This window comes from Saccharomyces cerevisiae, chromosome II (genome assembly GCF_000146045.2).
Source record: "Saccharomyces cerevisiae S288C chromosome II, complete sequence".
Lineage (NCBI taxonomy): Eukaryota > Fungi > Ascomycota > Saccharomycetes > Saccharomycetales > Saccharomycetaceae > Saccharomyces > Saccharomyces cerevisiae.
Window position 1 is genome coordinate 414,005 of NC_001134.8, and position 11,924 is coordinate 425,928.

The 11,924-nt window shown below is 37.2% G+C and overlaps 6 protein-coding genes across 6 annotated transcripts, besides 1 other annotated feature; 2 read left to right on the top strand and 4 right to left on the bottom strand.

Moving 5' to 3' along the window:
- Positions 1-181: 181 nt before the first annotated feature.
- RPL19A (60S ribosomal protein eL19 RPL19A) lies at positions 182-1,257 on the bottom strand (the record flags this gene model as incomplete). Its single annotated transcript, NM_001180057.1, has 2 exons — positions 182-749; positions 1,256-1,257. Coding segments are annotated over 2 exons (570 nt in total).
- Positions 1,258-1,978: 721 nt separating this feature from the next.
- AAC3 (ADP/ATP carrier protein AAC3) lies at positions 1,979-2,902 on the top strand (the record flags this gene model as incomplete). The annotated part of the gene is made up of 1 exon (NM_001178433.3): positions 1,979-2,902. One exon carries the CDS (start codon positions 1,979-1,981, stop codon positions 2,900-2,902), a length of 924 nt encoding a protein of 307 aa, NP_009642.3.
- An 877-nt stretch (positions 2,903-3,779) lies between these two features.
- Positions 3,780-4,075: an origin of replication (ARS215; Autonomously Replicating Sequence; replication origin of very weak function).
- An 827-nt stretch (positions 4,076-4,902) lies between these two features.
- YBR085C-A (uncharacterized protein) lies at positions 4,903-5,160 on the bottom strand (the record flags this gene model as incomplete). Its single annotated transcript, NM_001184443.1, has 1 exon — positions 4,903-5,160. One exon carries the CDS (start codon positions 5,158-5,160, stop codon positions 4,903-4,905), a length of 258 nt encoding a protein of 85 aa, NP_061491.1.
- Positions 5,161-6,196: 1,036 nt separating this feature from the next.
- On the bottom strand, positions 6,197-9,037 carry IST2 (Ist2p; the record flags this gene model as incomplete). Its single annotated transcript, NM_001178434.1, has 1 exon — positions 6,197-9,037. The coding sequence occupies one exon, from the start codon at positions 9,035-9,037 to the stop codon at positions 6,197-6,199; it is 2,841 nt and encodes a 946-aa protein (NP_009643.2).
- A 723-nt stretch (positions 9,038-9,760) lies between these two features.
- RFC5 (replication factor C subunit 5) lies at positions 9,761-10,825 on the top strand (the record flags this gene model as incomplete). The annotated part of the gene is made up of 1 exon (NM_001178435.3): positions 9,761-10,825. One exon carries the CDS (start codon positions 9,761-9,763, stop codon positions 10,823-10,825), a length of 1,065 nt encoding a protein of 354 aa, NP_009644.3.
- A 160-nt stretch (positions 10,826-10,985) lies between these two features.
- POL30 (proliferating cell nuclear antigen) lies at positions 10,986-11,762 on the bottom strand (the record flags this gene model as incomplete). Its single annotated transcript, NM_001178436.1, has 1 exon — positions 10,986-11,762. One exon carries the CDS (start codon positions 11,760-11,762, stop codon positions 10,986-10,988), a length of 777 nt encoding a protein of 258 aa, NP_009645.1.
- Positions 11,763-11,924: the final 162 nt, after the last annotated feature.

Here is an 11,924-nt window from a genome sequence, read left to right on the forward strand (position 1 = left end):
CATCAATTCGACCTCGATGTCCGTCTGCACGAGTACCCTTTATATAAACAATTGAGATGAGAATATTAGAAAAATGGGTTTTAGTTATGTAGGTATATGTGCATACATACGTATTATCGAAGTTTTTGCTACCTGTTTATTAACTGAGTATGTATATTAAGATAAATTAATTAAAGAAAATTTAAGCGTCTTCCTTCAATAAAGCATCTCTCTTTTCAGCAACTCTTTGAGCTCTTCTGTCACGAGCAGCTCTGTTCTTCAATCTTCTAGCTTCAGCTTCTTCGTTCAAAGCCTTTTCACGTTGAGCATCAGCCTTAGCTTGGATGATGTGTTCAACCAAGGCTCTCTTGTGTTTGAAAGCGTTACCCTTAGATTCCTTGTACAAAACATGGTACAAGTGCTTGTCAATCTTACCAGCATCACGGTACTTAGCCAATAATCTTCTCAAGACACGTAATCTTCTGATCCAGACAACTTGGGATGGTAAACGGGCTTCTCTGGTACCCTTTCTCTTACCGTAACCACTGTGACGACCTTCTCTCTTAGATTGAGCATGGGCTCTGGTTCTGGATTTAGAGTGGACGGTAACGGCCTTCTTTACGATGGTACCGTTCTTAACCAATTTTCTAATGGCGTTTCTGGAGTTGGCTTGAGCAATTTCAGAGGTTTCATTTGGATCTAACCAAACCTTTCTCTTACCGACACCGACGACAGAAGCGGCAAGTCTCTTTTGAGTACGTAAATTAGCCCTGTTAAAGTCATGTTAGTTATTATCGTTCTGTAAGAAGGAAAAAGTCTATTCGCGTCGAAAGATAGAAATTGCGGTGGTAGACACTTTAAAACTCGCTATAGAAAAATGACATGGTTATTATGTATGCTGGATACTGCAGCAGCTCGAGTAACTTTTATCACGTAACTGGTTCTCGTATTGAATACTCATATTAATGGTCTCACTTATCGCTATAAATATCTTAATGGTAAACTGCACAGAAAAAAAATTCTTCCACAAGTTTCCTCTTTTGCCTTTTAGTGCTAAAACTCCGATTATAGAAACATCTGGCTTCACTAGCATATTCATGATGCAAATGGAACACAGTATCGTTCTTGGCATATATTACCCATATCACTTTTCAATAACGCTGGTGTTTCAGGTGATAACTCATCAAACTCGCATTCCTCAAGAGGGAGTTATTATAACAATTCTATCTTATTCCTGATAAACTTTCATAGATTCATTATTCACTGCATCACATACATTTTTGCTTTGGAGTTCTTAATCAACTTTCTATGTGAAGCGTAAAATCAATAGTTACCTTGTATTCTCTGTTGATCACTGTCCAAACCTATATTTTTGTTTCCCCCTCAGAGAAGTTAGGTCGATGCCTATCGTAGTTTGCAAGGAAGACGGCTTCCAACTGAGACCGCCCTAGTCTGGCAGGATTCGTGAAAGGAGTCCATGCCAGCTGCTACCCAGGGATTGCCACGGCCCCGGCCAGCGTATAGTACACTGTCAGGAGCAATTCGAAGAGGCAACCAAAATTATGCTAAGCATCGCACTCTCTCTCAGTCTGGTGCTAAGCGGAAGACATGCTTCCAATGGCCTCCTCACCGAGAACGGATATTAAACGAAACGAAGAAAAAAAATCTTCACGGAAAATGCGTAATGTCTGGATGACAAAATGCATGGGTGTAAAAAAGGAAATGAGACGAACTTGTAATAAACCTTAGTGGGTTGACGAATTTTGAAATAAAGTTTTTCCTTTTTTTTTTTTTTTTTCTTTTTCATTGTTTGGTTGCCTTCAAATTACATATAAGATTTCTCGAGAAGGGTTTTCCATTGTCCTTTTCATTAGGCGTTGAAGTGAATCTAAAGTGCGCTTGAATGATTTCAGATAGAAAGACTAAAGAAGTGGTGTGAGTATAATTAACTCAATTGAAGACGGTTTACCTGAAGTGATATACTGTGCCTTGAGAAACAATGAGTAGCGACGCTAAGCAACAAGAAACAAACTTTGCCATTAATTTCTTAATGGGTGGTGTGAGTGCGGCCATCGCTAAAACTGCTGCCTCACCAATCGAAAGAGTCAAGATCTTGATCCAAAATCAAGATGAAATGATCAAGCAAGGAACTTTAGATAAAAAGTATTCCGGTATCGTGGATTGTTTCAAGAGAACTGCAAAGCAAGAGGGACTAATATCCTTTTGGCGAGGAAATACTGCCAATGTTATTCGTTATTTTCCCACTCAAGCTTTGAACTTCGCCTTCAAAGATAAGATTAAGTTGATGTTTGGTTTCAAGAAAGAGGAAGGCTATGGTAAATGGTTTGCAGGTAATCTGGCTTCTGGTGGTGCAGCTGGTGCTCTTTCGTTATTATTTGTTTATTCTTTAGATTTTGCCAGAACCAGACTTGCTGCTGATGCAAAATCGTCGAAAAAGGGTGGCGCTCGCCAATTCAATGGGTTGACTGATGTTTATAAAAAGACCTTGAAATCGGATGGTATCGCAGGATTATACAGAGGATTCATGCCATCAGTAGTGGGTATCGTGGTTTATAGAGGACTATATTTCGGTATGTTTGATTCTCTCAAGCCACTGGTGCTAACTGGTTCATTAGATGGTTCATTCTTGGCTTCATTTTTATTGGGATGGGTGGTCACTACAGGTGCCTCAACATGTTCTTATCCATTAGACACAGTGAGAAGAAGAATGATGATGACTTCAGGTCAAGCAGTAAAGTACAACGGTGCTATAGATTGTCTCAAAAAAATCGTAGCTTCTGAAGGTGTAGGGTCATTGTTCAAAGGCTGCGGGGCAAATATCTTGAGAAGTGTTGCTGGAGCTGGTGTTATTTCCATGTATGACCAGTTGCAAATGATATTGTTCGGTAAAAAATTCAAATGATCAGTTGGATGAAGAAAAAAGTCATTTTCTCGACTTCTCTTCACCTTTCGATCGATTTGATTTTGGCCGCCAACTTGTTTATAGAAAAAAAATAGTAGGAAGGTTATGTATCGCTTTCTTTTATTTTTTATTATAGAGTATAACTGAATAAATTTGTAAATCAGCCACTGTTGTTCGATTGCTTTTTGGGGAAGTGAACTTGAGACCTTTAACTTTCGGCTTTCAGATGGTTGGATAGCAATTTTCACACAATTTGGACATTGTCTCCAAGTTTTCCACAATGATGAAGGTTCTTTGTTAAGTGCATTCCCCCCCTTTTAAGTACCTTGGCTATCAATTTTATACCCATTTTTCGTATTTACCATTTAATTAACGATCCAATTATTAGCGTTAATTACGGAAGCGCCAATGAATTTTTAGAAATCAGAACCATAGTTTTGAGCTCAACGGAACTATCCAGGATAATTTCTCAAAGCTTTATCAAGATGAGCATAATTTTCCTTTCGGGGTGTAGACCTTATAAGAGCTTCCGCGTTTTTGTTCTACATTCCATTGAGAAATTTGTTGCCAAAGTTTGCCAATGATCAATGGTAAACATAACGGTTCTAAGACTCAACCTTCACTATTTGGAGAGTGATGCTTCAAGATAAGCATCCTGATCCATTTTATAATATTTGTTAGGGTTTTCGAGAACTTAGATAAGAATCAATTATTGTCAGTATTATTACATTTTGGTTTTTAATTTTAACATTTTATTTTTATTTTTTTGACAATTCTCAAATAAATTTCATAGCAAAAAGGGAGAAAGATTTCAGAAGAATACAAACTTAGGACCTTCTTATGACTATTTCCAACATTCTCATCGTCCTCTCAACGGGATAAAAGTTCAGTTCCTGTTAAAAAAGAATAATTCTTACTGAGAATGAAGTATTCAAAGAAATTTAATATTTTTGAAATATTTTTTGGGATTGCGCAAACATATGCCCTCTCAAAAGCAAGACAAAAATTTAGCAAACTTTATAACGATTACACCATTATTTTCTCATAATTTTCGCTAGACATTTCTACAGTACTTGTGGACGTTGGAAATGAAAGACATAGTATGAAAAAGATGATCAATTTTTCGCAATTGGTTGAGTAAATTTCAGGTCTTTTTTGGGGATATTTTTCAACTGAGAAATTCAAAACTGACAAGAATTAAAAATGAGAAAAGATTGCGAGCTTTTCTATTCATGTGATACATCGCCTTTTAATTATATATAGTCATGTTTAAGGGATTTTAGAGGGTAAAACAAGTTATTGAAAGGGTCCGTAGTCGGCTGCGCAGGAAATGCCCTTTCATAGAGCGGACGTACCACAACGCGCATGTAGTTGAGCGCCGTTCCTGCTCTGATCATACTATACTAGACAGGGAAAAATCCATTTTTAAAACGTGTGACTGTTTTCCCTGTCGGTCCCGAAGTAAGATGAGGTTGCCTAATGAATAGCAGCAAACGATACTTTCAGTATTCGTCCTTTAAAGAATTTTGCACTTTTGACCAAGACCTCTGATTTGCGAGACCTCCCAGTTCGGATGCTTTAAGACACCTCCAAATCTCTAGAAAACTCAACTACAATGCGTCCAGGTATAGAGACGAAATTAATTAAATGAAAAACTTATACGTATACGAACTATCTACCAGCCTGTAATTCACTTATTTAGAATATTTATTTAAATTTTTTTTAAAAACATCAAAAGCAGACGGACAAACGTTTTAAACCAATGACAGGGTCATGGTAATAATAATAGCTTTATCTTTTTTTATTTCTTTCACTTTCGGTTGGTGAAATCAAGTACTTAAAAGACCTAACAAACTCTACAATTTGCGCCTTTCTTTCCCCTAATAGAACATGTTAGATTTATAAGCGAAAACGGAAAAGAAAACTACAGCCCAGCAATAAGAGTGCAAATCAAAGTGTGCATGAAGTGACTCGTATCGAACAAATATTTAGCCACTCGTTCAAGCCTGGCCGGCCAAATCCAAAAGATAATCTTTGGCCTCACCAATGATATTAGCGATGACTTCGCCGTCCTTTAGCACATAACCATGTGATTTATCCTCGCTTAAAACTGTTTGAATTTCATAGTTCTTTTTCTCTTGCTTCTTCAAAAACTCCTGGTACCCACTGACTGTCGTCAGTTCAACAGGTGCGCTTTGCAAGAAAGAACCGGTAGAATGAGTAAAATTTGTGCTTTGTTTGTATAGAGCAGATGACATGTTATAGTATAATGTAATTTATTGTAGTTGGTAACTTGAGCCCCTATCGAATGAAGAGTGCGCCGCTTTCCCTTATACAAACTGGAGCCGCAAGTCCTTTGTCCCTTTTATAATAATGAGATGATCCGGTGATAACTACTTATTGCCAGAAAAAGCCCAGATCAGATAATTAATGGGGGCAAACCAAAACAAGAAAAAAAACCGCGAAATGAAGTGCGGGTCAAAAAGAGGAAAAAGGAATATGGATAACATGTATGCGCGCACTGACGTAACTGCACGTACTTCAGAAGCAACATATATTCAACAAAACTAAGCAAGAAGATATTATTAGCTGTAACTATATCACATTTAGACTTACCCCTATCGTTCATACTTCCCACTGCAACCCTAGTTGTAGTTCTGCTAATAGTCGGCCAATCTTGAACATGTACTGTAAGGCCCAAAAGGGCTCCAGGGATGCCCTTCTACAAAGCATTTCACATGCTAATAAAAGCCCCGTTACATAATAACATCTCCCGCCCACAAAAGCGTTTGATCCTGTTTTTCTATTTGCTTCCATAAAAAATCGGATCACATTTCCTTTTCTTCCGCCTTAGATCTGCACCGAGATCTTTTGCGCTCTATTTTACCCCTAGAAACTGGACCCGGCCTAGAATCTTTCACTGCCACCAGAGAGTTTTAGCCTCGCTCTCTTTTAATTTGCTGAAAAAGGGTTTCCTGATAGAAGCCGCGGTTAATAGAAAAACGGCAAAAAAGTTATGGTCGGTATGTTCTACCCCCCTGGATATAATCGTGTGACTAACATACGTAATGAATCCTAGCTGTGACTCCTCTCGAACGAAGAAGAAAGAGGCAATGCATGCGTAGAAACTAAATCTTGAGATTTCTGTTTGATGAAAACACTGCACAAGGTAAAATGAATTATTCTTTTAAAATTAGAGATACATAAAACATACACTTGATAGAAAGAAGAATACATATTAATTTAATGTCACCATATTATAAAAATAAAATTTGTTATCGTCCTAGCTTTTTTTTAAAGCTTCTTTTTCAGCTTATGCAATAGCCCCTTTTTATGTTTTGGTTTTTCCTTTGCCGCCGATGAAGAGGAAGAGGATTCGGTTGTCTTAGAATTGTTCGTGACATTCTTCACTCCAGCATCACGATGGCGGTGGTGGTGATGATGATGGTGGGGCTGAGTAGCATCTGTAGTAGTAGTAGTAGTAGTATTGTTATTAGATGGTCTCGCAGAATCCTTAGTTTCCTTCGTGGAAATAGATCTTGATGGGCCATTTTTCGTGCTTACTTCAGTCTTTTTTGTTTGTTCAGTAGCCACTGAAACCTTCGATTGGTTATCGTTAACAGCTGCGTTGACAACAGGCTTAATATTTGCATCTTTAATGAGTGGAGTCTTAGTGGCAGCATCGTCTTTGGCCTGGGTATTTTCGTTATTTTCGCCACCAGTAACAGCAATTTTGGGTATTTGATCAATTTTTCTACTTAGTGCATCAACGGCGTCACCATCTGGCAAAAGCTTACTTTCCGTGCCTAAGGTGTTGTTATTGGTGGCGTTGGAAGATTCTGCACTGGATTTCGCATCCCTAATGGATTTACCGTCCTCATCAAACCTTAAGTAGTAATTTTTAGATGTTGGAATTGTTTCTGGTAAAGTGGCGCCCGCAACACCATATGAGCCAACGGTAGGCACCTTCACCAAAGAATTTCTTTTTTCAGTACTTTCTGTGGCCAATGGCTTTTTACCAGCAGATCCGGCTGTATCGTTATCAACAGCTTTGACTACACCGGTTTTGCTGCTAGAAGAAGAAGAAGATAATGAAGGCGAGGAGGCTGAGGATAAAGAAGACGGATCATTGTTGGCATGAGTGGCAGCATGTGCCTCATATCCATTGGCAGAAGAGGCAGGCTGTTTCTCACCGAGTTCTTGGTGCAACTTCTCATTCGCAGACCCTTTTCTTTGAACTAGTTCTTTTTCGTTATTCGAATTAAATTCAGGGGAGGGAATTTTTTCAAAGACTTCTTGTTTTGGTGGGTTTTGCACGTTAACTACATGCTTTGGCACAATGCCATTTGCAACGTCATCATGGGAAGATTTCAAAATACTAGAGAAAAGGAAGAAAATAGCAACACTAACATGCTCAATAAAAACAGCATATAGTACAATATTTATCCACGAGTGGTTTATTGGATTTGCTAGGTACCAAGCTTTATTCGTATGGATGGAAGTATGAGCGCCGACACCTGGTATATTACAGCTCTGGTACATATAGGTCAAAGTAGCAGTGATAACACAACCTAAGATGGAGAACATAACTAAGACAGAGTTCCATAGACCAACCGTCAGTTTTTGGGTATTAGACACAGAGGATGGCTTATCGTAGATTGGAAATGGAAAATACTCAGGTTTACTATAAAGCACAGCTTTCCTCAAATCGACTTGGTAAACAATCAAATTGACTATCAAACAGATAAATGGAGCTAGTGGCCAAATTGTAGAAAACATAACAAGATACCCGAATTGTAGAAGAAGCTTTTTGAAGTTGGCGTCCAAATCAAATGTTGCTCCCCAGGGGTCTGTTTGGTACGACTTAACCTTTGACCAAATTTTCATATCTGATGAGCTGAGTTGAGCTTTACCGATTTCACTCTCAGCTTTGACAAAGTTAGGATTTGGTCCATTAATTTTCTGCTGAGCAATGCTAACAAGGCTTGGAACAAAGTTTTCCATGCTAAATTGAATCAGTTGGTTGATAACAATAAAGTAGAAAAATTGATCTTCATAGCGCTTTGTATCAATAATAAAATCTGAATCATGGGTAGGTAAACGGGCCAATATTGAAAAGGCATTGAAAACCTTAGTTCTTATTTCTGCGGTCAACAAATGCCCCATTGGCAGATAAAGAAATAGTGTAATTAATAGGGGAACGTAACTGGATAGAAAAATAATAACAAAGTTCTTAGCTTCTTTAGATTTCTTTGCATTCACAACACTGCTATGATTTTCCCACTTTGTCATTGGTTCTACGAAATATTTGTTGTAAATCACAGTTAAAACCGGAGTAAACGTGCAAATAAGTATAGTAGGCAAAAAAGACAAGATGGAAATCATTGGGCCGTTATAAATTTGCTTGATGAAAATTTCCAACGCAAAACAATATAGCTGGAATGATAGTAATATTGCGCCAAACAACAAAGCCACAGGAATAAAACAACATTTCTTCAACATGATAACCGAACTAGCTTTTTTTTGGGCTTTCTGTTTATCTTGAAGAAACTCAATGGTAGAAAATGATGAGTATTTACTCAGTCTATCAGACCAAAATGGTTCATATTTATAAAGCCAAAAGGCTGTAAATGACAATGTCCATAGGATGGCGAACAGCGAGTATGTGGAATTGAATTCATACGTAAAATTAGATAAAAATCTAATTGATAATCCAAAAAAGGAGAAGGGAATCAACCATTTTATATAGTTCTGTAAGAATGCAAAATATAAGGATTGTTTGGGATTATTGGTCAAATTCGATAGGTTGTACAACTCATACTGTTTTGGAGCCTCCAGTATTTTTGATTTGCTGATAGAAATCAGTTTATGCAAATCATCGGACAATTCAGTATCATGATATGGTATGATGGATTCAATGAAGTCCAGATTCTGCAAAAATGAAAAAAGCGGTTTCGCATTATCCTGATGGATTCTAATAAACGCATAGCTTGTTTGCAGATCATGGCCAGGTTCGATAATAGAATGTATATTCAAACGTTTGAATTCGACATTCAAACTCTTCTCGTTTGCACTCGAAGTTTTATTGAATACAATAACACAATTCGGATCTAGAGATGTAATTGTCTGCGACATAGTATGCTCAACCGCTTGTGCTTGTTTTAATCTTTTTCAAATGTATTTGACAAATTAGCCATAAATCGACCGAAACAGTATTCACCTTCAAAAATGTTAATGATGGTGAGAACGGTTATTGGAGCGACTGTTCAAATATCTTTTCCAGCCCCCTATTTCCAGCTTCCCTTATAGAAATAATTGCAACGGGGAAAAAAGGGATATTTCTTAATGAAGTCAATAATAGCTGCAAAAAGAAAACTATTTTTCAGTTGAAAAATATGGAAAGTGCTTATTTATCAGAAAGCTTTTACAGTCTTTCACACTGATGTAGTGGTGGAATCTTTTTGTTTTGAAAACAACAGAGAAAAAAAAAAGATAAAAAAAAGTGCCCTTGTTTGTTTTCGTCCCTAGAAGGAAAAAAAAAGAGAAGTTTCTCGCAGAGTGAAAAAAAATGTCAAGAAAAGATCCTACAAGAACAAATTATGCGCAATAATATGCTTCGTGCTGTTTTAGGATCTTGGAGTCAGAAATAAAATAGTTTTGTAAATTTATGTAAGATGCTGTAGTCAAATTTATGTATCGAGTCTATGCATATGTACACCGTGTTGAGGAATCTTTTCTAGAAGCACTGCGGTGTCGCCTCTTGAATATTTTAACGCGATTTTTTATTCCTTGGAACATAAAATAGACTTTTCATTTGTATGATGGTTCATGGAAATTATAGATTAGTACAGCACAAACATGTCATTGTGGGTAGATAAATACAGACCTAAGTCCTTGAATGCTCTTTCACATAATGAAGAGTTGACAAATTTTCTAAAATCGTTATCTGATCAGCCTCGTGATTTACCTCATCTTTTACTGTATGGACCAAATGGTACAGGTAAGAAAACGCGTTGTATGGCATTATTGGAGTCCATATTTGGACCTGGAGTCTATAGATTGAAAATTGATGTCAGACAATTTGTCACTGCTTCGAACAGAAAACTAGAACTGAATGTGGTCAGCTCGCCATACCATTTAGAGATCACGCCAAGTGATATGGGTAACAATGATAGAATTGTCATCCAAGAACTATTGAAAGAAGTGGCTCAAATGGAACAAGTGGACTTTCAAGATTCTAAGGATGGACTTGCCCATAGATATAAGTGTGTTATTATCAACGAGGCGAACTCGTTAACAAAAGATGCTCAAGCTGCTTTAAGACGTACCATGGAAAAATACTCCAAAAACATTAGGTTGATAATGGTCTGCGATTCGATGTCGCCTATAATTGCTCCTATCAAATCCCGTTGTCTGTTGATTCGTTGTCCTGCACCAAGCGATAGCGAAATTTCAACTATCTTGTCTGATGTGGTGACAAATGAAAGAATACAACTAGAAACAAAGGATATTTTAAAAAGAATTGCTCAGGCATCGAATGGAAACTTGCGAGTCTCCCTATTAATGCTTGAATCTATGGCACTGAACAACGAATTAGCATTGAAAAGCAGTAGCCCTATAATAAAACCAGATTGGATTATAGTGATCCATAAATTAACGAGGAAAATCGTTAAAGAGAGATCTGTCAATTCTTTAATCGAATGCAGAGCTGTCCTATACGATTTACTAGCTCATTGTATACCTGCCAATATCATCTTAAAGGAACTAACGTTTTCTTTGTTGGATGTGGAAACCCTGAATACCACGAATAAATCGTCCATAATTGAATACTCAAGTGTTTTTGACGAAAGATTATCACTTGGAAACAAAGCAATATTCCATTTGGAAGGGTTCATAGCAAAAGTTATGTGCTGTCTAGATTAATGTAAGATATGTCATAAATACTGTATAAGTCACACAAAAAGCTGATATTTAACGCATCTTAGTCTTTATTTTCTTTGTTATTTATTTTCATTTAAAACAAACTTTACTGTTTTTTTTTTGTTTATTATTTTTAGTATACAACTATATAGATAATTTACATTTATTCTTCGTCATTAAATTTAGGAGCCAAGAAAAACTGTAGGAACCCACTCTTCAAATCAAATTGGAATAAAGCAGGAGCTTCGCTGGAGAGCCTGATACCAACTCTATCAGAAAGGGAGGAGCCCTTAATGATGTCCAATAAATATTTAGCTCCGAACGTCAAGTCGACAGGTTGATCCATTTCAAGTTTGATGCTTGTTTCAGGATGTTCCATATCCACGAATGGTTTTATTATGACTGAACCTGATCCGATATCACCGTCAGCTACAAACTTTATTGTTTCTTTGGTGATCATGATATTAATAGAATCACTCAATTGGGACAAGTCACGAACAATTTTAGAGAATTCGGAAGATGGCAATGACAGGGTGGAGTCGTACTGTAATTCTTCAATCTTTAAGAAATCAGCATCGATATCCATCAATTTCAGAGAGTATTCGGCTATACGGTCTTTCTTGGTATCCTCAAATAATAAGATGATGGAATCCGGTGTGTTGTCAGCAATTAGTGTTAATGTATCGGTGTTGTTACCACAACGTAGGATTTTACTTAGTGAGGTTAGATCCATACCTAACGTAACAGGATGGTCACATCTATATTCTTGGAAGGCTTCGACACCTATTTCCAAGGAGACCAATAGAACTCTTGAGTCATCGACAGCTTGTGCAATGATACCATCTTCTTTACATTGGAAATTGACCAACTGGACACAATCTTTGAAACCATCAATTATTCTCTTGAAAAGGGATGCTTCTTCAAATTTTGCTTCTAACATTTTTTCTCTCTTTTGACTGCGTACTTAGTGCTTGCTGCTTGTTGCTGTGAGTGAAAAAGGACGGCGAAAGTGAAAGGTGCAAGTGGAAAGAAAGGAAGGCTAAAGCAAAAGTGTTTCTTATATATAATTTTATGTACCAGAGGAAGCAAAGTACGAAAACTA